Raw genomic sequence first — 24,682 nt, 5'->3', positions numbered from 1 at the left:
ACCTACCTGGCTCCAGTTTCCATTGTGCCAAACAGCAGGGCAGGGTTCATGGTGGTTGCAGGTAATACTGGATTCAGGTTTAGGAAGATGCTGACAGTCTGAAGGTAGCAACGCACGTTGTTCATCCAGTCCCACTCGTTGAATACATAAGACGGTTCTTTTCTGTACACCACCTGTTCCACACGTCATCGAGCACTGCTGCCACTCTCCCACCCACCACCTACGAAGAATAAAAATGAGAAGAATGTTATCTTTAATTACTATAATTAACACGAGGGATCAGAACAGAGTACAAAGTGAGTTACCAATGGAAAAAAAATGTTATCTGAACTCTAGGTCACCTTGGAGGACAAGGCTCCTCATTGCAGTTCCTTTGTCTGTCATCTGGTCTTGTCAATGAGTCGCAATACCTTTCTTCCACCAGACCAGCAACTTTCTCTACACAGTGCACCAGCTGCCTCTGCACCCCTTATAGCAAAATATGAAATTAAAAATGTTTATACTTATTGATGCAGGGTCAATGACATGATCCAAGTAATCAACGCTCTCGAGTTTTTGGAAGAGCTCACACATTTACACTCATTACCACTCTGCACATGCTTTATGCTGTACGGAGCAATAATATAAGAACCATATAGGCCTATTAAACCCTTATATGTCTCAAATTTCATAACTCGGCATAATTCTAGGCACCATCTGGCGGTACATGGAGTGTAATGCTTCTAATGCTTATCTATCTTACCAGTGCCACAGGTGGCAGAGCATTCAGACCATGCGCCGTATCTCCAGGAGAAATCTGGTGGTTGAATCTCATTGCTGTCATCTAGGTCCCTCCTTATGGTATACTGGTACCGGACACCAGGATTCTTCTCCTGAAACAGCAGCTAAAGCCGCAAAAGAATTGTCAGGTTTATGTGTGAATTGTGAAAATATATGATTATTGTTTGTGCTACCTGAAGCTTATTTTCTCCTGTCATCAGCTGTAGTGAAAATGACTATAGTGTCTGTGAGAGAATTCAATATATTTTGTTTCTATAATGTCAATCTTGTCTTGTAGCTAATGATGCCATAGGGCTCAGCTAGCACTGATGGGGGGAAGTTTCACATTTCTGTTCGTGCCCCTTTTGTTCTTATTGGCTCATAAGTTGGAGCCAATTTTTCCTATGTCTATGACGCTATATAAACTGGTCACATGATGTAATAAAGCAGAAATGTCCAGTACACCACAATGTGTGTGCGCTATATTGCTTTCCCAAGCGCTTGTAAAACAAATTTTATTAATTTGGAGTTCCAGAGGTATAGAAGGAGTGTATTTTGCTCACATGTCTTTTAAAGGGAACTACTACTACTTCTAAACCTCAATTTCCATGCGCTAATTAGGGCTTTGACTAGTCACCGCCATCTCACGGATATCTTGCGCATGCGCATGGCTCATTTCGTCCATATCAGTGCGCCTTTGAAGCTCGCATACACATCTTCTAAACTGCAGGTCATGCGCAGTGCGCCTAATGAATTAGGGAAGCGTAAACATGGTTTCAAAGGCACACTGATGAGGCCGAAATGAGCCGCGCGCATGCGTGAGATTTCCAAGAGCTGGCTACTTCGTGTTCTTAGCTCATTTTTTAAATCCCTAGGCAATCTTTTAAGATCACCCAAATACTAGTGTATAATAAAAAAATATGTATAGAAATGCTGCTGACCATATTACCTGTATCCACACAGGCTCATATGTTGGTCCAGGTGCAGTCAGATTTTCCAGATTTCCAGTGCGCGTATAGGTGAAGGTTGTTCCTGCAGCCTGATAATCTCCATTCCACTGTATTGTCCATCTGCCATTTAGGAAATACTTCTCCGGATCTTCGCTACGTAATGCTAAGAAGTTTCCCGCCTCCGCTACTTCCTCAATCTGGATTTCACGAGCACCAGGCGGGATCAGACCAATGTCGACGTACCCTGAAAGCAAACAGATGCTTTAAAGAACAGAAAATGTGCAATGATTCTGACAGTCTTACCACCCAAATGTATGCACTTTGCTCTTTGGGAATGTAATACCTTTATCCTGTGATATACGGATTGCAGAAAAAGCAAGCATAATAAAGACTCAGTTCATAAAAGCAAATATCCTAAGCTGCCTGAATATAAACACTAAAGCGGGCTTTACACGCTACGACATCGCTAATGCGGAGTCGTTGGGGTCACGGAATTCGTGACGCACATCCGGCCGCATTAGCGATGCCGTTGCGTGTGACATCGATAAGCGATTTTGCATCGTTGCAAAAACGTGCAAAATCGCTAATCGGCGACACGGGGGTCCATTCTCAAATCTCGTTACTGCAGCAGTAACGAAGTTGTTCCTCGTTCCTGCGGCAGCACACATCGCTGCGTGTGACGCCGCAGGAACGAGGAAGCTCCCCTTACCTGCCTCCCGGCCGCTATGCGGAAGGAAGGAGGTGGGCGGGATGTTATGTCCCGCTCATCTCCGCCCCTCCGCTGCTATTGGGCGGCGGTTCAGTGACGTTTCAGTGACGTCGCTGTGACGCCGCACGGACCGCCCCCTTAGAAAGGAGACGGTTCGCCGGTCACAGCGACGTCGCCGGACAGGTAAGTATGTGTGACGGCTGTGGGCGATGTTGTGCGGCACGGGCAGCGATATGCCCGTGTCGCGCAACAGATGGGGGCGGGTACCCACACTAGCGATATCGGGACCGATATCGCAGTGTGTAAAGTAGCCTTTAGGCTCCGATTCATCAAGACGAATTTGCCAGTATTCTGGTGTAAAACTCCTTGAAATTTCTCAAAACGTTTGCACAACTGAAAGTTGCAAAAAAAATAAATAAAAATGTTGTAAATTTGCAGTTTCTTGGGCAATAAATTCAAAAGGTAATTTACAACAGAAAATTACACTGTAGTAACACTTCTGGAGGTGGCACATGGCAGTAGTACGATATGCCAGATTCATTAAAAGGTACAGACTCCTTAAAGGGGTGGTTCACCCCTTTTCATTAGTGGACACATTGATATTATGTTAAGAAACAAGGTTTCTCTCAAATACCTTGTGTTGCAAATAGTGCCTGTGACCAGCACTATTGCGGTCTGCTCATCCCCTTCACGTGACCCACGGGCTCCATGACTAGTGATGTCATGTCAACTGAGGCGGGTCGCAGTCTTCCTGAGTGACTAGGCTGTGGGCGGCGTTTCACTGCTCATCACAGCCCAGTGTCACAGCACAGCATATCCGTGCTCTCTCCTTCACTGCAGAGCACCACAAGCAGGTGCGATGCTGCGCTGTGATGAGTGATGAAATGCCGCCCACCGTTCAGTGACTCGGGGAGACTGGGGCCGGCTGCGGTGATGTCAGGTCAACAGGAAGTTGACCTGACATCACCAGACATGAGAGGTCACAGAGCTCAGGGGTCGCGCAAAGGGGATGAGCGGACCGCAATAGCGCCGCTCACAGGCACTATTGCCAACACAAGGTAATTGGGAGAAACATTGTTTCTCAACATAATATCAATGTGGCCAGTAATGAAAAGGGATGAACCACGTCTTTAAGAATTTGACGCACCTTACTCCAGCAACCCCCTTCATTATGACAGTGAATCAGGGCCAAGATCTATTGCACTTGAGACACCAATTTATCATATATAGTCAGGGAGAATTATCAAGCTAAATGCACCAGAAGGGCTCGCGTACACTGGCATATAATACGGAGGAGTGCAATGTAAGAAAATCTTGCATTGCACTCAGACCAATGTTAGTCAATGTTGCAGGTCAGATCTGCGAGTTTTATTTCAGCTCTAAACCGATTGAGGTAAAAAAAAAATTAAAAAAATTGCAGCCTGCTGCGATTAACAGCGTGTCAAGGATCACAGGCACCCATCCAAATCTATGGGTGCAAGTGAAACATCGAACTGCACTGGTAACATTTGAGTGCAGTCCGATATAAGCCTAGACTGTCACACGGCGTCTGACTCAAAACTCACCGAGTGTTAGGACTGCTTTTAATGCTGTTCACACAGCAGAGTCAGACACTCCAAACAATGCTGCTTTTGAGTTGCACAGAAAGTCTCGGGCGTTGACCAGCTGTGCTCTTGTAATCGGGCTTGCAGGAGTTAATTTCTGCTAGGCTTTGGATTGCTGCTTGAGTTGCATGTTGCAGGAGACCTATCCCAGTCACCTCCGCCCTTTAAAAGATGGTGGAGCCTAGTCTCCCATGCTGATGATGGCTTTATGCGACCCTGGTCCTTGTGCTTTGATATCCAATTGTTGGTGAAGTTTTGGTGGGTGTGCTGTTTGGTGTGTTATGGAAATACTCTTGTCTGATTATTTCCTCCCTTCCTTTAGTTTACTCCTGATCACATATTGTCTATACCTCTGTCAGTGATTGTTGTGAGTTTGAGTTTCGGTTTTTCCTCTGTTTGTTTGTGTTAGATTAATCACTCTTGTCCCGGCACTCTGTTGGGTGGAGGGAGGGAGGTCAATACTCCAGGGTTGTTCAGGAGCTAGGGCAAGGAAGGCGGCCCAAACATCATCACCTTCAGATGTATCTTTGGGATCAGTGTCAGTTAGGGATTCCCTAGCCTGAGGGCCATATTAGGCTCCCCTGTTCTTAGTGATCCCATCAAACCCCATGACATAGACAGGTAATGGAGAAAATGGAGAAGTTAATCTCTCATTCTTCTCCTCACCAGTGATCCGATTTTTGCATGTGAGAGATTCAGAACACTGTAGATGACACTTGGCTCACACTCACAGCAAAGTTTCAGCTGAGTGTCACTAGGAGATTGCATCCGATGTACTCCACTGTGACCCCGGCCTTGGTATGATCTTGGCAGAACACTGGCTCAATTTGAGCCATAAATCAGTCATCACTTGCACCATATAGATTCCTTGTTTTAAAAAAGTTTTACCTTGTCCAAAAAATTGCAAAAAAGTTTTTATGAATCACCCTTTTCATCTTCTTCGGCCTATCCTACCAATGACAAGACATAATAGCTTCCACTCCCCTGAGGAAAACTCACCACGTCCATCACTATCCTCAAATGTTTTGTGTACAGTGTGACATGAAGAAGAGTCCCCATGGCAAACACCGCAGCGATCCTCAACCGCATTCGAGTCAATCTCATAGTCACAGCCAATATTCTGGAAAGGAAGATACACGACATTAATAAAAATATCATATTTTATTGCCAGCTTACCAAAATGCAGCAAAGCCTGAAGTCTGACAGCTTTGTATAGTAGATTAAAGTCGTGATATGGTTTTACAAAAAAAAATATTTTGTTTGAAAAATGTGATCTTCTAGTTAGGAGAAATTTAACATACAAGTTATATGCAAATCAGGCTAAAACAGGGGGTATGATAATGCCTATGTTAAAAGCAAAGCAAGTGTATGACCCGGCCCCAGGACTCCTCCAGTCTGCCCTGTACACGGCTTCTATGTCAGATTTCTAATGATTGGTACATCGGGTCTCTGCAAAAATTGTTTTTATTAGAGGGACCAGCACCTATAAATGCCATACCAATAAGTAAGAGGATTTGCAAGAGTCTGGAGCAGAGTCCTGTGAACCTCCTACTATCTCCTGGTATCCACCATGCCTTTTCTGATTAGTAAGTGCCGTGTGACTTCATCGCAAGACCATGCGGGGGCATCAAGAAACTTTAGGGTGTTAACCTCCGCTGATAGGTAGCCTGACAAATAGGGACAGCAGATTCTGTTCCACCTCTGGTCTCATATCCATCACGCCCCCGGACTCACACAGTTGGGATATCATCACGTATTGGCTCCCACCAAAATGGGTAGTTGTGTGCTCACAGTGCACAACACCATTTTGCTGTGAACGACTTGTTTGTTGACTAGCAGACAGTTTTTAATATTTAATGTTTATTAATTTAATAAATAACCACTATATTTCTATTTATTGGTTAAATCAGGGTGAGTTCATGCCACAACCTAATGGCATCGTATTGCTTACTATTCAGAAGAGGTGTCACCCGATTAGGGATACTAACAGATAGTAGGTGGTTTGCAGTGCTCCGGTCTAGCAGCAGGGCCAGCATTACGGAGGGGTAAACTGGGCAATTGCCCAAGGCGCTCATCCCCAAACAGACTCCCAACCCTTACAAGTAAGAAATTGTACTCATAATGTCAGTCTTCCATTATCAGTACGGTGTCCAAAGGTAGAAGTGCAGAAAGAACCTTTGGTGGCATCATTTTCATGTGAGTGTGTGTGTGTGTGTGTGTGTGTGTGTGTGTGTGTAGCATTCAGAATGTGTGTAAAGCACATGGTGTGTGTATGTTGCGGACGGGGGCCAGACCACTGCAGGGGGGCTGCTCCGAATGCTCGGATCCGGGATCGTTACTGTGGCTCAAGTGGTAGCCGGACCCGGGCTCGTGCGGCGGGCCGTCCTCACAACCGTAGAAAGGGTGTATTTACAGGAGAAAAGTTTGTCAGTGACGCCACCCGTGGGTTGCGGTGAGGGTTGGTAGCACCGCCGCTGCCTTGGTATGGGGCGCCCGGGGCTGATGGAGCGGGGCAGCAGGATGGTATCCCCTCCACGGGTAGGGGAGGTGTTGTCCTGGGGCCCAGGTGTGCGGGAAAGGATGCTGCAGGGAGGGTGTCATGCGGGGCTGGACTGGGCAGTGATGGTGTACTCACAGTTCCAAAAAAATTCACATAGAGTCCAGTGGTAAACCAAATTGCCAGTGACCAGTACCCTCCGGAGGGTGTATTCGGGTCCCACACCCTGGTACAGCAGACAAGTGTCCCCTCCTCCTGCACTCAGTGTTTGTGTCTTCAGATGGGACTACCCCGCTTGGAACGGTGAAGTCCACTCCCAGTAACTTTGTATGTTGGGAGCTGTGGCCCACGAAATCTGACCCGTGGGATCTCTGTGGGTTCTGGCAGACACCCTATCCCCCGCGTTGGGCTTCCGTTTCGCTCTCTGGGATTGCTGGTGAGACAAGACATGGAATCTTGTCCCCGGCTGGCTAATTGACAAGGGGCATAAAGCAGCCCTTGCCCAAGGGTCCAGGCACCCCGACTGTGCACGGCCTCCGGACCGGATCCCCGCTGTCGGCACCGGCGGGCTACAACCCTGCCCCGGTCCACTTAAGGTCCCCCGTGACCGGATCTTCGTCGCCTGTGGCCCTGTCTGCCGACTGCCACCTAGTCAGTAGTCCAGGGGCTCCAACCCCTGACTCCGCTTCCACTCCACACTCCTCTCACTTCAACTGTCAGTACTGTTGTGCTCTGCTCCTCCACTTCACTGTTCGTACTGTTCTCTTGTTCCCTCCCAAAACACCTCAGGACCCCTAGGTGGGCGCTCCAATCTGCCTAGTCCCGCCCACTGGTGTGTCCCTATTGTCCTAGGGGGTGACTAAGCTTTGCTGGCTGGTGTTATCTACCTGGGTGTGGGTTTGTGTTGGTATGCCAAGGCGGATGGAGTCCTGCACCTGGAAGATCTGTGCAGTCTCTGTGACAACCTGGTTTTGCCAGGGCGTCACATGTGTAGCATGGATGGTGTGTAGTATTCACATTTATAAAAACCCGTCACAGCTAGCGAGAGTTTAAGGGCTCATGCGCACGTAACTGCTGAATATTCTGGAGCGATTTGACAGTACATGTGCGCTTCAAATCGCTGCAGAAACACTGCATAATAAATGCAGTATTTTTGTTAAAAAAAAGCCGATTTCATGCGCTATGGCTGCTGCCCCCACCATAGAACAGAGTGGGAGCTGCATCCAGAACGCACAAATAATTGACATGCTGCTTTTATGAACGCACGGATTTGGGTCAAAATTTTAGCACCCAAATCGCTGCGTTCAAAATAGCAATGTGCGCACGGATCATGCACAATCTACATAGATTGTGCAGGGGACGCAGGACGCATGCATTTACGCTGCAGTGCAATACGCAGCGTAAATGCATGTAAGTACGTAACGTGCGCATGAGCCCTAAGTGTTCATAGTTGTAAACAGGTCGGCAATCTCTTAACGCACAAACAAAATGATGAGCATTCATTGGGTAATTGCATGGTTTATGCCATCCTGTATAAAGGGGATATGCTGCTGATAAAAATACTGTATGAGGATAGAATGATCTTTTTCTAATCGTTCCATCAATCTTCATCGGCGTGTGTGAAGAGGCCGGTTAAAATTCATCACATGACTTGAATAGTCGAATGTCGAACTTCATTTCACAGTCTGAAATCAGGTCTTGTAAATGCACCCTAAGGCCTCATTCACACATTATTAAAATGGACTGCGTTTCATCACATCATCTTTTTGTCAGTGAAAAACAGACAACACATAGATGGCACCTCAGTGCTGTCTGATTTGTTCATGTGCACAATTACTTTTATTGCTGGATTAATATAAGACAGGTCTCCACGATCTTGCAAGGAACAAATGTTCCGTGGAAAAAAAAAAAACAAAAAACGGATATATTGAACAACCCCAAAATGAAAAATGCTGCATAAAAAAAGCACATTTTTTATTCCCAATCAATAAAATGGGTAAAAAATGCTGAATAAAAAAGCTGTAAAAAATTTACATGTGCATGAGACTTAATGACTCTCATTCACTTTGCTGATACTAGGAAATGCTTCAGTTTTTGTGACAAATCTGTATGGAAATAAACTCAACAAAAACGTAGCAAATACATGTGCACTACCCTTTCTGCACAATTTGATGTCATTTGAGGCTCCATTTTAAATTTTTGACTAGGGACACACTTTACCTAAGGCCCCTTAAAAGAAAATGCATGTGTGGCACGTTCCATTTTGAAGATCCGTCTGCCATCCATTTTACACTAGGTTCTCGACCTCACCACAACCATCCAGTAGTTCTAATACATAAATCTAAGAAAAGCAGTACTCAAGATTTTGAAGTGAAAAAGATGGACTTTATTGAGTCCAGTGTCAACGTTTAAGTTCCTCTGAACATTGACATAGATTCTGAAGAACTGAATCATTGCCACTGCGCTCAATAAAGTCCATCTTTACTCTTCAAAATCTGGAGTGCTGCCTGTGTGATAGATGAATTAGTTAGATAGATTACATAGATTGATAGATTTTACAGCTATTAACCAAATAACTAAATAAAAGAAAAAAAACGACGTGGGGTCCCTCTATTTTTGATAACTAATATAGGTAAAGTAGACCTCTGCAGAAGCTGCGGGCTGATATTATCAGGTTGGGAAGGTCTATGGTTATCAACCCTTTCCCAGCCTTAAAATACCAGCCCGCAGCTGCCCCAGAACTGGGGCCTCACATTAGATGTGCCAATTGTGGTGTTTTGCCTTGGCTCTTCCCTATTGCAGTGGCATGGTCTTTTTTTTTATTGCTGGGTTAGTAATGGGGGTGTCTGATAGACACCTCTCCATTACTAACCCCTGGCCTTGATGCCAGCTGACATTACACAGCTAACATCAGCCCTATAAACCATTAACCCCTTTGCCATGCACCAGGGCCCTTGTCATCTGTGCTGACACTCAAAAACTGACATAACCCTGTGTGGATCACAGGGACACATGGGTGTTCACATGGGCATGGAAAACACGGAGGTGTGAAATTCAACATATATTTTAATTAATATACGTGTGAACATATCTCCGGTATGTATGAAAATGGACACAACATGTACTGGAAACACAGATGTGTGAAGGGGGCCCAAAGCTGGCCCTGACCGGCACTCAGCCGATATGGCCTCTGAATATGGTCCTGAAAATATTTTCCCTCAACTCTAATAAGAAGGGGAAAAATAACAATAGGAAAGACATGTAGTAACGTGCCTCACATAAGCCATACCTTACAAATACCATTAATGCACATATCCCGGCTTGTATTCCTCTCATAACATGGTGTTCCATCAAACACCGCATCTCGAAGCTTCTCAGCAAAGTACCCGGTGTCTGACTGGCAGTGAAGTTCACATGGATTGACTATGAAGATGAAAAAAAAAGATTAAAACAGATTTTACCAGAGACCAGACATGTAGCTAGGAAGGTCTGGCAGGCACTTGAAGGCAGCGATGTTAAGCAGGCATGGAATGGAAGTGTCTGGAGATCCCACCCGGCCCATCTAATAATATACATAAATATTATATAAGCACAACTCTGCAGAATACATCCACTCCTCAGATGAGAACAGTATTGGATATTTGTAGGTTTACGGCTTATAAATGTCTGCATTCACGACAGCAAAAAGTATCTTGAACATTGAAGAAGATGAAACACATGGCAATGTTTATGTCAGACCGCCATTGCATTAGCCAGTCTTAATTCCTACAGCGCTGTTAAAAATATGCCAAAATCTGCACACCCCTCCAGAGATTTGTGTCATCTTGGTTAGTCCTTGTCCCACGAACAGAAATCTATGCTTGCTATGATCTGGATTACAATGCATAACCTGGTGCATAGCACAGTGGTGCTTGAAAGTTTGTGAACGCTTCAGAATTTTTCAGAACCTTTTCCAGCCTAAGGCCATAGTCACACTTGAATGTGATTTGCATGAGTCTTGCATCACATCACCAGGTACGGCCGCACACTCTCCTCACAGGAGCCGGTCAGCAGCATGTATTTCTATGCAGCTGAGACACTCCTGTCTGGAGAGCGGCAGGTCTTGCCGGGTGATGTGATGCGAGACTCACGCGTCTCTTGGAAGTGTGACTCCAGCTTAATTAGCATCAACAAATCTTCTACTGAGGTCCTCAAAAATCTCCTCCGTGCCATGATCCACTTTTACAAACATTTATTGTGAAGATCAGACCCTGTTCAACAGGTCACCCACTCCCACCTGAATGTCATCCCATTGATTGAAAAAAAAACAAAACAACACTTTAATTTGACCTTCAAAGTATATCCCAATACTATTTTTTTCACATACTTTTGCCACTCACAGACATAATACTGGATCATTTTCTTAAAAAAAATGACAATGCCTAATATATTTGACTAATTTCTTTGATTTGACTCTTTGTCTAGTTTTAGGACTTGTGTGAACATCTGATGTAGGTTTAGGTTAAAGTTATGAAGAAATATCGAAGATTCTGAAGGGTTCTTAAACTTTCAAACACCAATGTATATCGCTTACTGTTTCGTACGCAGATAGACTATCCCTAGTGTTACAGTATTACAACCTCACAACTGCAGAAGAGTTGCCTGCTTTATTGCCCAAGGGACAAAGCAAATATTGATGCCAGAGTAATTTTCCCAGTAGATTGCATGCACATATATCATACTGTTCAGAGTGCTGAACATTAATGCACCATGTCCTGATATATGAAGAGTACAATAGAATAAAGATGTAAAGATGGAGGAATAATTATCCTTGTACTTACTTGCCATTAACACTGGACTCCAGCGATGAAGTTTTCCTTTGTAAGGACTAGCATCAAAGAGGGAACACTGCACATGTCTGAAAGACGGAGCATCCAGGGCACAAGGCAAAATGTTGCAGACGCGGTATCTTTTTCTTTCTCCTAGACAGTATTTTCCTCCATATCTTGGCCTTATAATCAGAGAGAGAAACATCATTGCAAATTTCTGTATGTATTTATGTTGTACATGTGAAACAGATAGATTCCTTTGAACAGGTCAAGTGCTTAAGATCTGCCAAACATCTCTAACAATCTTATAGCCGCACAAATAGAACCATACTGAATCCTGATACAAATATCTCGGAACCAGACTTTTATATTACCCAAAGCTTATGTAGAAAGCAGCAGATAAAGCTAATGAATAGTAATGAGAGAAAATGAAAGAGAGTGTAAAAAAGAGAGTGTGTGAGAGAGAGAGTAAAGGGGGCTTTACACGCTGCGACATCGCTAATGCTGAGTCGTTGGTGTCAAGGATTTTGTGACGCACATCCGGCCGCATTAGCAATGTTGTTGCGTGTGACACCGATGAGCGATTTTGCATCGTCGCAAAAACGTGCAAAATCGCTCATCGGTGACATGGGGGTCCATTCTCAATTATCGTTACTGCAGCAGTAACGAAGTTGTTCGTCGTTCCTGCGGCAGCACACATCGCTCATTGTGACACCGCAGGAACGAGGAAGCTCACCTTACCTGCCTCCCGGCCGCTATGCGGAAGGAAGGAGGTGGGCGGGATGTTACGTCCCGCTCATCTCCGCCCCTCCGCTTCTATTGAGCGGCCGCTCAGTGACGTCGCTGTGACGCCGCACGGACCGCACCCTTAGAAAGGAGGCAGTTCGCCGGTCACAGCAGCATCGCCGGGCAGGTAAGTATGTGTGACGGGTCTGGGCGATGTTGTGCGGCACGGGCAGCGATTTACCCGTGTCGCACAACAGATGGGGGCGGGTACCCACACTAGCGATATCGGGACCGATATCGCAGTGTGTAAAGCGGCCTTTAGATAGATTTCATCCCCAGCCCTTCATTTAGAGGCTTCCGGGAAAAAATGTGTCAGACTGCTCAATTATGGTCCTGAACACACAAGCATTTTAGTGCTCGCTCATCAATACTAATGAACTAAAAAACCTCTAAACTTTTAACACTGATTTTTCATAACAGAATATTGTGTTCTGACACAAAGCTCCAAAGAGAGATTATTAGAATTCTGAAATCTTCAGCTCTCACCATAAAACCTTATTTTGTTTTGTTGAATTCCCTATGTTGTTTTACTGAATCGAACTTAGACCCACGTATTTTCACCCTTTTTATATTCGTTTTCGGAACTTTTATTAATTCCATTGAACAATGAAGAAAGCACTTACAAAATGCTTAAAAAGATGCCCGAAAGTCTTTTTTTAACCTTCTCATTGACGTCTATTCCAAACTATTGAGCTCCTTCCTAAAGGAAAGTACCAAAAGAATGGACATCTTACTTTTTTTTCACCATTTGGTGTCTTTTGAAAGCCTCAGGGTTGAAAAGATGCTCAAGAGCCTCAACATATTATAGGGATTCTTCATTAGGTAGTGTTCACACAGGCAATTCAGGTTTATTGCTTTCAGAAAACTTCGAATAATTCAAAATAAAACAGCCTCTTTTGGGCACAAAGGTATAACAGCAAATAAACAGTTCATTCAGCAGGCACATACAGTATATAAACAAGGGGGAGTGGGGGAAGATGGTCCTACCAGTCTCTGTGTCCCTTTCTGCCTGGACTCCAGTAGCTTCCAGCAGCAGACGTATTCCACTCCCATTACACAGCCTGGTGCCTCAGCAGTTTCCACACACTGAATGTTGCTCAATCCCTAGCATATTCAGAGACCCTGGTGAACACATGGACCCTGGATCTTAAGTCAAAGCTAGCTCGGTGCATGTAATCAAGTCCTGTAGTGCTAGGATTTAATTCATTCCTATGCCTCTTTCACACGTCCGTGAAAATCACGCACATTTTTCACAGACGTGTCAAAGGTGCATATTGCCCTCGTGTGCCGTGTTTATGGCACACGTGAGTTCTTTGTGTTATATCCATGATAACACACGGAGAACAGGAACTTTCTGCTCACCTGTCACTGTCGCTGCTGTCCGTGGTGCTGATCTATGGTCTCTGGCCCTGCCGACTCCCCTCTGCTGCTGCTTCCGGCCCGCAGTGGAGTGAATATGCAATGAGCATAATAAGCGGGGGTCGGAAGTAAGTGCCAGCAGCGGCAGAGACAGCAGTGCTGGAGAAGGTGAGTATAGAAATTCCTTTTAATTCAGACACGTGTGTTTTCTCCGGTGCGTGTCACACGGATCACATCCGTGTGGTCCGTGTGCGGTCTGTGTGACACTTGTGATGCTGGAGAAAAATGGACATCTCTACGGACACACGTATGCTCTACAGTCTACACGGACACACGGTCCATGGCAAAACATGCACGTGAGCACAGACCAATTGTTTTTAATGGGTCTATGTGTGCCCATGTCTCCGGTACGAGAGGAAACGGACCAACTACGTAAAGGAGACACGGATGTGTGAAGGAGGCCCTACCTGGCTTTTCTACAATATGAACAGCACAAATTTCTGCACCATTTTTGCACTTATCACACACCGCAGGTCAGATTACACTGTCATCCAGATCTTTTCAGCTACTACAGTCCTGGACACTGCCCTGGGAGTAGTATCTGGCATCTACCAGCAGCCCAACCTCACCATCACAGGCTCGGGGGAATACCCGGTAGGTAGGCGCTTAGTCAAGCTTAGTCAAGCCAATCCCATGTCAGGGTAAGCTCAGCTCCGCCTGTAGTCCAGTGGATCCACACTCACATGTAATGTTCCGTCGTGGAGCATAGCACCAGGTAATATAAAAAAGTGGAAAACTTTCAACAAGGATAATGTAGCCTTTCCTTCTCCAAAGTTAGTCCATCATCATCCGGTCTAACAGATATAATTTACTATTGTGCTATAAAATCTGATGACAGATCCAATTTAATAGAGGAGAATCAAAGCACGGTTAATGGCAGGGAACAGTTTTACATCCTGGACACCCACAAGCAACAAGTAATATGTTAATGTAGGAGATATACAAAACATGCGGCTCTGTTTATAATAGATGTAATATCAGTCCTGTTCTCGCTATAAGGCTGGACTCACACGAGCGTATGGCATCGGATGCGAGAGCATCGGATGCGATATGCTAATGTCCCCCGGCTCAGGCTCTGCTGCGAGCGTGAGCCGGGTGTCATGCGACTGTAACCCGATCTTGCGATCGGGTCACAGCTGTGAAGCTGAGTGCAGGCGCTGCGGAGGAGAGGGAGGGGTTAATCCTCCCATCTCCTCCACTGTCAGCCTGTGCGTAGATCGCACTGCACTGGGATAACATCCGAGTGCAGTCCGATGTATCTCTCGCATCCATTCACTTGAATGGGTGCGAGAGATACGGCGGTAGCAGCAAAACGCAGCATGCTGCCGCTTTTCTCGCATCCAGAATCTGGATGCGAGAAAAGCTGACCAACAGCTCAACCTCATTGCCTAACATTGGTCAGAGTGCAATGCGAGAATTTCTCGCATTGCACTCGTCCGATTTTCACGCTCGTGTGAGCGTACCCTAAGATGTATAAACACTGGTCTTTATATAGATACAAAAATATACAAACTGCAGTGTGTGAAATGGTCACAAGAACAGAAAGTCTCAATGATTCTCATGCGGGCTCTGTGTATGTGTCATGTTCTTGGTGTGACACACGTATACCCTACACACAATATCCCAAGAGTGCACATTACATACATACCCAGATATGAGACCTTTGATCATTTTCCAGCCACTCAATCCGTTCTCACTTTTTATTTGGATAATCTGCAGAACACAGACTTTCTATCATTCCTCCTCTCTAATTACTCTGCTTGTGTGATGGAGCCCACATTCCCCCAAACAATAGCAGCTTTCAGGACACAACTTGGCGGATTCGTGGAAGATGGTGTAATTGAATAATTGGGCACAGTGTTGATTTGACAGCCAGCAGCCGGACGCAATTATAACACATGATATCAAAAAGCACTGGGGAATTCAGGCAGAATCGAGTCCGTCATTTCCAGTGTTGGGTGACATAAAACACTATCACATCTGGGATCATGCGGTGTCACCCACACACACCGATGAAATCACCATATAGTTTATATTTATTTTACAATTTGTATCTTTGTTGAACAATCTAAGGTGCCTTTCACACATCATTTTTTTGCTGTCAGTCACAATCCATTTTCTCAACGGATCGGTCGCAGATTGTGGCTAAACTAATGCGACGTATCCATTTTTTCGACTGATCCGACTAGCTGGGGGCTAAATAATAATTGCTCAGTTAAAAAAAAACGAAACCCGTTGCCAGATTCCGTCATTTGATGGATCATGACAGATCCTGCGCCCATAGGCTTCCATTCTACTAAACATCGGACGGCGACAGATCTGTCGCTGTTCGTTTTTTTGACGTACACAAAAAACATTACTGTGGACGTCGTCTCCGTCTGACGGACAAACATTTATCGACGGATTCATCAAACGACGGATGAAGCGTGAGGCCATCTGTCGCAATCCGTCGCTAATACAAGTCGATAAGAAAAAAACGGATCCAGCGGCATCAGTCGCCAGATCAGTTTTTTTTCAAAATTCAACGGATTGTGACAGATGGCAAAAAACTGATGTGTGAAAGAGGCGTAAGAGTTTACAACACAAGATCATTTGTCTACGGATATGTACAGGCTTATTTATAAGAAACATTACTAAAAAACGAAGAGGAACATTTTATCTAATCCTCTTTAATCGAATGCAAAATGTTGAAAGACACAGCAGGTGCTAAATAGCACTGTGGACGGCATATTCACTCAATGCTTACAGTATAGCAATATGTTTTCTAGGGTTAGTTCACACGCACGTATTTTCAGTCCATATGCTGCTACCTGTGTGCCAAACAGACGACAGATGGACCAAGGCAAGTGAATGGAGTAGTTTTTATCAGCATTTTTACAGATGATTCGCTTTGAACAGATCTATTTGCAGGCATTAAATTAGGAAACTATTTGATAATAGGTTTTACTGTTGCTGGATAAAACAGACGCCACATTGATATAAAAATATGACATACAGTTGACATATGGGTGACAGTATAAATTTTCTGCATGAAAAATAGACAAGTGTACATACACTCATCTAAATCTGACTTACAGTGCCTTGTGTAAGTATTCACCCCCCCTTTGCTTTATCTATTTTGGTACATTACAACCTGTCTTTTTAAATATTTTTGTAACCCGATTTGTGTATTGTGCATCAGCACTGAATAGTCTAAGGCCATGTGCGAATTAGAAAGTGCCTTTTTCTTATGGAAAATCTGGACCCTCTTAAAGAATTCCGCACCCGCGGTAAAAAAGCGCACTAAAACCACAGCGAAATCCACATGCAGCTTTACTGCAGATTTACTGCGGATTTTCCGCAGGTTGGTCCCTGCGAATTTTTACCATTATCTATGGCAAAAACCGCAGGTACCGGCAGAAAAGAAGTGACATGCTCATTAATTCCGCAGCGGAAAATCCGTGGGTAAATCCGCGAGTATAAAAAAACGCAGTGTGCGTACAGCATTTTTTAAAACTCATAGGATTTGCTGGGGAATGACTGCAGCAATGTTAGACAGATTTTCTGCAGCAAATCCACGGCAAATCTGTGGCAAAATCTGCGGTAAATCCGCAGCACAAAGCCTAAGTTGGGGAAGAGAAGTGAGCACAATATAAGCAAAAATTAAATTTATGGGCTAAAATAAATAAAAATTGCCATGTGCATATGTATTCACCCCTTTTACTATGAAGCCCTTAAAAATTTGCAAGCAATTACCTTCATAAGTCACATGCTGACTGAAAAAAAGTCTACCTGTTTGCAATTTAAGTGTCACATGGACTGTCAGGGTATGTGCGCACGTTGCTTTTTACCTGCTTTTTACCTGCTTTTTTGCTGCTTTTTCTTCTGCGCTGTTTAATGCCAAAATGGATGTGTTCTTCTATTCAAGCAAAGTCTATGGGAATTTGGGTTTCTTGTTCACACTATGTTGTTCAAAATGCTGCCTTTTTGTGGCAGAACTTTGGTCAAAAACTCAGCTTTGCAGTGCAAAACCCAAATGGCAAAAACAATTGACATGTTGCTTCTTTGAAAAGCTGAGTTTTTGACCAAAGTTCTGCCACAAAAAGGCAGCATTTTGAACAACATAGTGTGAACAAGAAACCCAAATTCCCATAGACTTTGCTTGAATAGAAGAACACATCCATTTTGGCATTAAACAGCGCAGAAGAAAAAGCAGCAAAAAAGCAGGTAAAAAGCAGGTAAAAAGCAACGTGCGCACATACCCTTAGTATATAAACACCTTTTCTGAGAGGCCACAGAGGCTACAACGCCATTCAGCAAGAGACATCACTAACCAAACATCACAATGAAGACGAAGGAGATCACCAAACAAGTCAGAGTCAAAGTGGTGATAAGTAAGTATATTATTATTATATTATTATTAGTACAAGTAAGAGTTGGGTTCTAAAAAAATATCCCAATCTCTGATGATCCCCCGGCACACTATCAAACCAGTATCATGAAATGGTAAGAACATTAAACCACATCGTCACCAAGTTAAACGCTATGTCTGGTGTCACTCACACAGCTTATCACCCCAAGAACACCATCCCCACAGTTAAACATGGTGGTGGTAGCATCAACTGTGGGGATGTTTTTCAGCTGCAGGCGCAGTGAAAATGGTCTGAGTGGAGGTAATGCTGGATGATGCGAAATACAGGGCTATTCTTGAGCAAAAACAGTTTCCATCTGTCAGTGATTTGAGACTGGGACGAAGGTTCACTTTCCAACAAGATAATGACCCAAAGCATACTGTTAAAGCAACACAGTGTTGTAAAGGGAAGCATGTAAATGTATTGAAGTGACCTAATCAAAGCTCAAACTTTAATATAAATGAGAATCTGTTTTCAGACTTGAAGATTACTGTTCACCAGAAGAAACCATTTATTCCTTTCCCAAGAAGCTGCAAAAACCCTAGTGCATGCCTATGCAATCTCCTGCTATGAGGCCGCCCTTTTAACAGTCTTGCACCCCTCCAATCTATTTTAAACTATGCTGCCCGACTAATTCACCTGTCTCTCCGCTACTCCCCAACCTCTCCTCTCTGCCAATCCCTTCACTGGCTTCCCATTGCCCAACGACTCCAGTTCAAAACCCTAACCATGACCTACAAAACCATCCACAACCTGTCTCCTCCTTACATCTGTGACCTAGTCTCCCGGTACTTACTCGCACGTAACCTCCGATCCTCACAAGATCTCCTTCTCTACTCCTCTCTCATCTCCTCTTCCCACCACCACATCCAAGATTTCTCCTGTACATCCCCCATCCCCCATACTTGGGAACTCTCTGCCACAACATATCAGACTACCTTTACAAGCTTCAAAAGGAACTTTGAAGACCCACCTCTTCCGACAAGACTACAACCTGCCGTAACCCTCTATAGCACTGAACGACCATCTCTACCCTCACCTACTGTATCCTCACCTATCCCTTGTAGACTGTGATCCCTCGCGGGCAGGGTCCTCCCTCCTCTTGTACCTGTCTGTGTCTTGTATTGTTTGTGATCATTGTACTTGTCCCTATTATGTATGCCCCTTTTCACATGTAGAGCGCCATGGAATAACTGGCGCTATAATAATAATTATAATAATAATAACTTGAAGGAGCTGAAACAGTTCTGCCATATACTGTGTACATAAACAAAGCTGTCATGTAGTGTACACACAGATTATGCTACCATAAATTGCCCACATAAATAATGTTGCCTCGCAGCGTATACACTATTAATGCTGCCATCTACTGCTTTTGGTCATTGTAGATTTTTTGCAAAACACAGTATCCTCTGGACATGGCATTTTCATTGCTTGTTTTTTTTCCAGAGGCTTCTCTGTAGCACGTGAAAAATGTCAGAAAAACACATTACACATAAAATAAAAGCTATGAATAATGCTAGAGGTTGATTGCTTTTTTTTTTTTGTAAGTATTAAAAATAAGCAAACAATGTGCATGACAGATTCCTAAACGACTAACAAAAGATATAATATTTTATTTTGTGGCTGCTTTGCAGAAATCATCATGTTTTCCCGTCCTTAGTCTACATAATAAATGTCATCAGAAGCCAGGAATGAGTCATGGAAGAATTTTCTTCTAATCCTAAAAGAGAGATACACCCGATAAACAGTTTGTATGTAACAGTTTACAGAACAGTTTGCTTGTTACCTGAAGTCAGCACCATAAATATTAACACCACATCACTGTGACAAACCCCCCCCAAAAATGCCCGACATCACAGATTGGGGGTTTACACCAAAATATCTTAGTCTATTGCGGTATTAAAGAAAATAATTATGCCGCACTTGTTAGAGGGGCTCAGAATATAAGTTCTGTATTATGGATGCAGCCATATGGGAAATATGTGTAAGGCTGGGGTCACACTGCCATATAGAATGCTAATCGTATGATAATGATACTTTGTCCAAACTCTGCTGCAAGTGTGACCGAGCGTCATCTACTGTGCTCTGATTATCTCAAATGTGATATTTCGGAGCACAAGTACAGAGAAAAGGGAGATATTAAAGGGAACCTATCATCTAGTCACCTCTGGTCCAGTCCGATGGGCGTCGCTGATCTTGACCTGGTGCCTCCTCTATCCTTGTGATTGCCGTTCTCCATCTTGCTTCTTGTGGATGACGCGTGTGTGCCCTCCGTTGCGCTCCTGCACATGCGCACTTCTCTCTGCCCTGCTGTGGGCAAAGCACTGTAATGTGCAGGTGCAGGGAAAGGTCAAAGAACGCCTGCACATGCGCACTACAATACTTTGACCTGCCCTCAGCAGGGCAGAGACAAGTGCGCATGCGCAGGAGGGCAATGGAGGTGTGGCGCCCTAGGACCTGGTCGCCACAACAGCATTGCCCTCCCAAAGGGTTAATGCTGAGCCTGGAGGTAATTGGGAGATCCATTGGCCAGCAGGTTTAACACCCAACACAGTTCTCCCTCCGGCCAGCAGGGGGAGCTCTGAACCTGGAATTCCAGGGAGCCTTCCTCTACCTGACCAGAGGGAGGAAGTGGAGTCAGTCTGAAGGGAGTAGTGGAAGTGAACAGACGCAGAGTGAGCTGTCCTGTGAATCTGGGGCCTAGAGCTGGAGCAGCTTGGCCCAGAGAAGCAGGAATAGCTGAGAGGCAGCAGAGAGAGACTCAGACATCGGAGTCTGTGGTTGCCAGGGTATAAAATCCGCCCCTGGTAGCCGAGTCCGAAGGGCAGGAGAGCTGCAAGCCCCTGGCCCAGAAACATCCAAGGTACAGCTGCAGCATCAGGGCCCGGTGTGGACTCCAGCGGAGAAGCACCAGAGAGAGGGTCTGCGCAGCCACCTACAGAAAGAAGGGACGTGCCATCGGTCCCAGCAGCAAAGAGGGCCATTGCTGGATTCAGAGAAGCAGGGTCCTATCATCACAAAGCAAAGTACAGGAGTAGGCCTCATACTCAGCTGGCCAGAAGGATCATCCCAAGTACTTCCAGGCCGACCGGATCCCCATCACCACCTGTAACGGTCTCCCAGGACTGGACTGTTCCCAGAGTAAAAGAGGAGAAGGTAAAGAGACTGTTGTTTGTGCCTGGTTCTTTCCTCGCCTGTCGGCCCTGCACCGTGTTAGCCACACAACACCATAGACTTTCACGGGCACCAACTGTATCCCGGGGCATCGCTCCACCTGTGGGGAGCAGTAACATCATAGCTGCCATAACATCACCCCGGAGTTCTCCCATAGCAGCGGCGGCTTAATAGCCGCATACCACAGGTGGCGTCACGAACATTAACTTCAACTCATCAGCCACATATTCAACTGACACCCACCAGGGCCACGGAGCCGGGCCCAGCCACCACTGACTACCACCGGACTAGTCCGGCCCGGCACCGGGTGTCCCCTAGCCCTGGGGTGGGCGAGTCAACTTTTGGCGTCACGAACAGGATTTCGTGCCCGGTTCCACCGGGTACTGTGCGCCTGAATAATTGCGCTTTAAAGACTGTATTACTGCGTGTTTCACTGTTTGAAAACTGCCGCCGCCATTATCCTCACTGAGCGCAGGAAGAAGGGGGGCGTGCCTGACAAAGAGCGCGAAGGGAGCGCGCCATCAGAGCAGAGCGCTGTTAACCCCGCGCGACCCGGAAGGAAATTTGAAAAGTGAACGGAGCCTGGTAAGGTTCACTAAGGGGGAGGAAGATGTCCGACGCAGAGGGAGGGCAGGTGGCTGCCATAGCCCGAGACGCCGCAGCGCCCGCCGAAGCGATCCCTGTCGCCGTCGCCCCAGCCCCCGCTGTAGCGCCGGTAATGCCGATCACCATGCCGTACATACCGGGCGCAGAATGGCTGCCGCAGTATTCCGGGGAGTCCCATACCTTGAGCGACTTCAGAGAAAGCCTGCACAGCTTATTCCGGGTGTATCCGCTGACTGAGAGCCAGAAGGTGGGCATATTAATGGGACAGCTAGCCGGCGCAGCCCAGCGTGAAGTGAAGTCCTGGCCTGATACAGATAAAGGGACAGTAACCCAGATACTGGCCAAGCTAAAGAGTACTTTTGACACCCGCACCGCAGCAGAGATAAAGATGAGATTCTTTGGGTGCAAGCAGCGGCCCACAGACAGCATAAGGGACTATGCCTTAAACCTGCAGGAGGCCCTGAAAGCGGTTAAACAAGTGGACCCAGAGAGTGTACGTGAAGAACACAAACTCCTAACTGAGCAGTTCATAGAGGGGCTCCTGTCAGATGCCCACAGGACCCAGCTGCGTATCATGGTCCTGCAGAACCCTGCTCTGGACTTTGCAAAGTTTAAGGACCAGGCCATCCGGGTACTGAGAGAATCTACACCGAATGACCCAGTGCCCCTCCGGCCTCTTGCTATCACGTACCCCGGGGTGGTGCCTGCAACACGAGCCACTGCAGGGGCTGAGGCGCAGTCCCTGGATAAGGATCCCACTGCAGAGCTCAGACAGCAGTTCCAGGAGCTGACCAAGACTGTAGCTGCCCTTGCCAAGATCGTGCAGTCCCTACAAGTGACCCCATCGCCTGCAAAAATCGAGTTGGCCTCCAGCCCAGATGACGTCCCATGGATGCGACAGAGGAGGGTTCCGCCGACCCGAGGCAGAGACACAGACCGGTATGATTCAACGGGACAACCGATCTGCCGCCGCTGCAGCCAGGCGGGCCACATTGCACGATACTGTCCTTTAAATGGGCCGAGCCTGGGGCCAGGAGCCGACCCCCAGGTGTAAGGAAGCCCGGCTCAACCCCCAGCCGCAGCAAGTATGTGGGAGGACGACCGGTCCTTCCTATTGTGCTGGATGGGATCCCTTTGAATGCCCTCCTGGATACTGGGTCCCAGGTAACGACCATCCCCTATAAACTGTACAAAAGATATTGGGCTGATTCAGACATTGACCATGGCCCAGATGATGATTTAACAATTGTGGCCAGTAATGGTCAGCCCTTACCTCAAATTGGGTATAAAGAAGTAACCATTAAAGTGGGGCGGGTGGAATTGCCATGTCAGGGGATGATAATTGTAGATATTGATCGCAAAGAATCTGACCCGCTGGTAACCATTGGTACAAATGTGATAGAAAATTGTATTGCCGAAGTGATAATTTTGTTGCAGCAGGCGTCTGAAACCGCCAGCTCCGGGCAGCAGCGTGCCCTACAGAGGGAGATCAGAGCCCTGATGAGGAGGCAGCAGGTGGAGCTGGCCGGAGGAGAAATTGGCAGTGTGAGGGTAAGTGACCCCCTACCCATTGCAATACCCCCAAGAAGTGAAATGTTGATATGGTGTCGGGCAGCAATAGGCCTCAAGGGTCAGGATTACCATGCCTTGGTAGAACCGGTGTATTCAGACAGTAGGCCTGGAGTCCTGATAGCCAGAGGGGTAGCAGACGTCCGCAAGGGGAGAGTGCCCATCCGTGTCCTGAATTGTGGGGAGGAGGAAGCCAAATTGCCCCGGTACGCCACTGTAGCAAAACTGTACACTGTCAGCAACAACACCATCAAAGCAGTGGAACCATTGATCCCGTCCGACCAGGCGGAAGACAAGGGCTCCAAGGGGCAGCTGGAAGACTGGTGCCAAAACTTACATGTGGGCACCGACTCCACCCCCTCACACCAAAAGAATGGGGTTTACCGGGTGGTACAGGAGTACGAGCGGGTCTTCAGCAAACACCCCCTAGATTTTGGGCAGGTGAAAGGGGTTAAACATCAAATCCCCACGGGTGATCATCCCCCCGTTAAAGAGAGATACCGCCCTGTACCCCCCGCACAGTATCAGCGTGCCAAAGAAATGTTACGGGAAATGAAGGAGGCTGGGGTTATCAGAGATAGTTGTAGCCCCTGGGCAGCTCCACTAGTGCTCGTAAAGAAAAAGGATGGTACAATGAGAATGTGTGTAGATTACAGGCAAATTAACCGCATTACACATAAAGATGCTTATCCCCTACCCAGAATAGAGGAGTCACTAACAGCCTTAAAGTCAGCTAACTATTTCTCCACCTTGGATCTCACCAGTGGGTATTGGCAGGTTCCCGTGGCAGAGGCGGACAAGGAGAAGACTGCATTCACGACGCCGATGGGCCTCTGCGAGTTCAACTGCATGCCATTCGGGCTCTGCAACGCCCCAGGGACATTCCAACGGTTGATGGAGTGCTGCTTGGGCCACCACAACTTCGAAACCGTGCTGTTGTACCTGGATGACGTCATAGTCTACTCCAAGACTTATGAAGACCACCTGAAGCACTTAGCAGAAGTGTTCGAGTCTTTGTCAAAATATGGCCTGAAGATCAAGCCGTCCAAATGTCACCTCTTGAAGCCAAAGGTACAGTACCTGGGTCATGTGGTCAGCGCAGAAGGTGTGGCACCTGATCCGGAGAAAGTCACCGTAATCAAGGACTGGCCAAGACCCACCACGGTAAAGGAGGTGCGGCAGTTCCTTGGGCTGGTGGGCTACTACCGAAGGTTCATTGATGGTTTCACCAAGATAGCAGCGCCCCTTCAAGATCTCCTGGTGGGCCAGCCAAAGCAGGCTAAGAAGCAGAGCCCTCCATTTGAATGGAGCAGCCAACTAGAAACCTCCTTTGTCCAGCTGAAAGGGGCTCTCACGGGAGAAGAAATTCTGGCCTACCCTGACTACAGCCAGCCGTTTGTACTGTAT

At 46.2% G+C, this 24,682-nt stretch overlaps 1 protein-coding gene across 2 annotated transcripts in view; it reads right to left on the bottom strand.

Annotated features, from left to right (window-relative positions):
* ADAMTS7 (ADAM metallopeptidase with thrombospondin type 1 motif 7) overlaps positions 1 to 24,682 on the bottom strand; it is a 180,598-nt gene that overhangs the window by 67,680 nt on the left and 88,236 nt on the right. For both annotated transcript variants that reach the window (XM_075346093.1, XM_075346094.1), the window contains exons 12-18: positions 11,340 to 11,509; positions 9,809 to 9,942; positions 5,022 to 5,142; positions 1,709 to 1,953; positions 743 to 884; positions 342 to 468; positions 7 to 220 (exon numbers count right to left, since the gene is read on the bottom strand). In XM_075346093.1, coding sequence (XP_075202208.1) covers positions 7 to 220; positions 342 to 468; positions 743 to 884; positions 1,709 to 1,953; positions 5,022 to 5,142; positions 9,809 to 9,942; positions 11,340 to 11,509 — 1,153 coding nt within the window. The remainder of the gene's footprint in view (positions 1 to 6; positions 221 to 341; positions 469 to 742; positions 885 to 1,708; positions 1,954 to 5,021; positions 5,143 to 9,808; positions 9,943 to 11,339; positions 11,510 to 24,682) is intronic.

Source organism: Anomaloglossus baeobatrachus, chromosome 4 (genome assembly GCF_048569485.1).
Source record: "Anomaloglossus baeobatrachus isolate aAnoBae1 chromosome 4, aAnoBae1.hap1, whole genome shotgun sequence".
Taxonomy (NCBI): Eukaryota; Metazoa; Chordata; class Amphibia; order Anura; family Aromobatidae; genus Anomaloglossus; species Anomaloglossus baeobatrachus.
The sequence above is the reverse complement of the archived record's forward strand: the minus strand, read 5'-3'. Positions and strand labels throughout refer to the sequence as shown.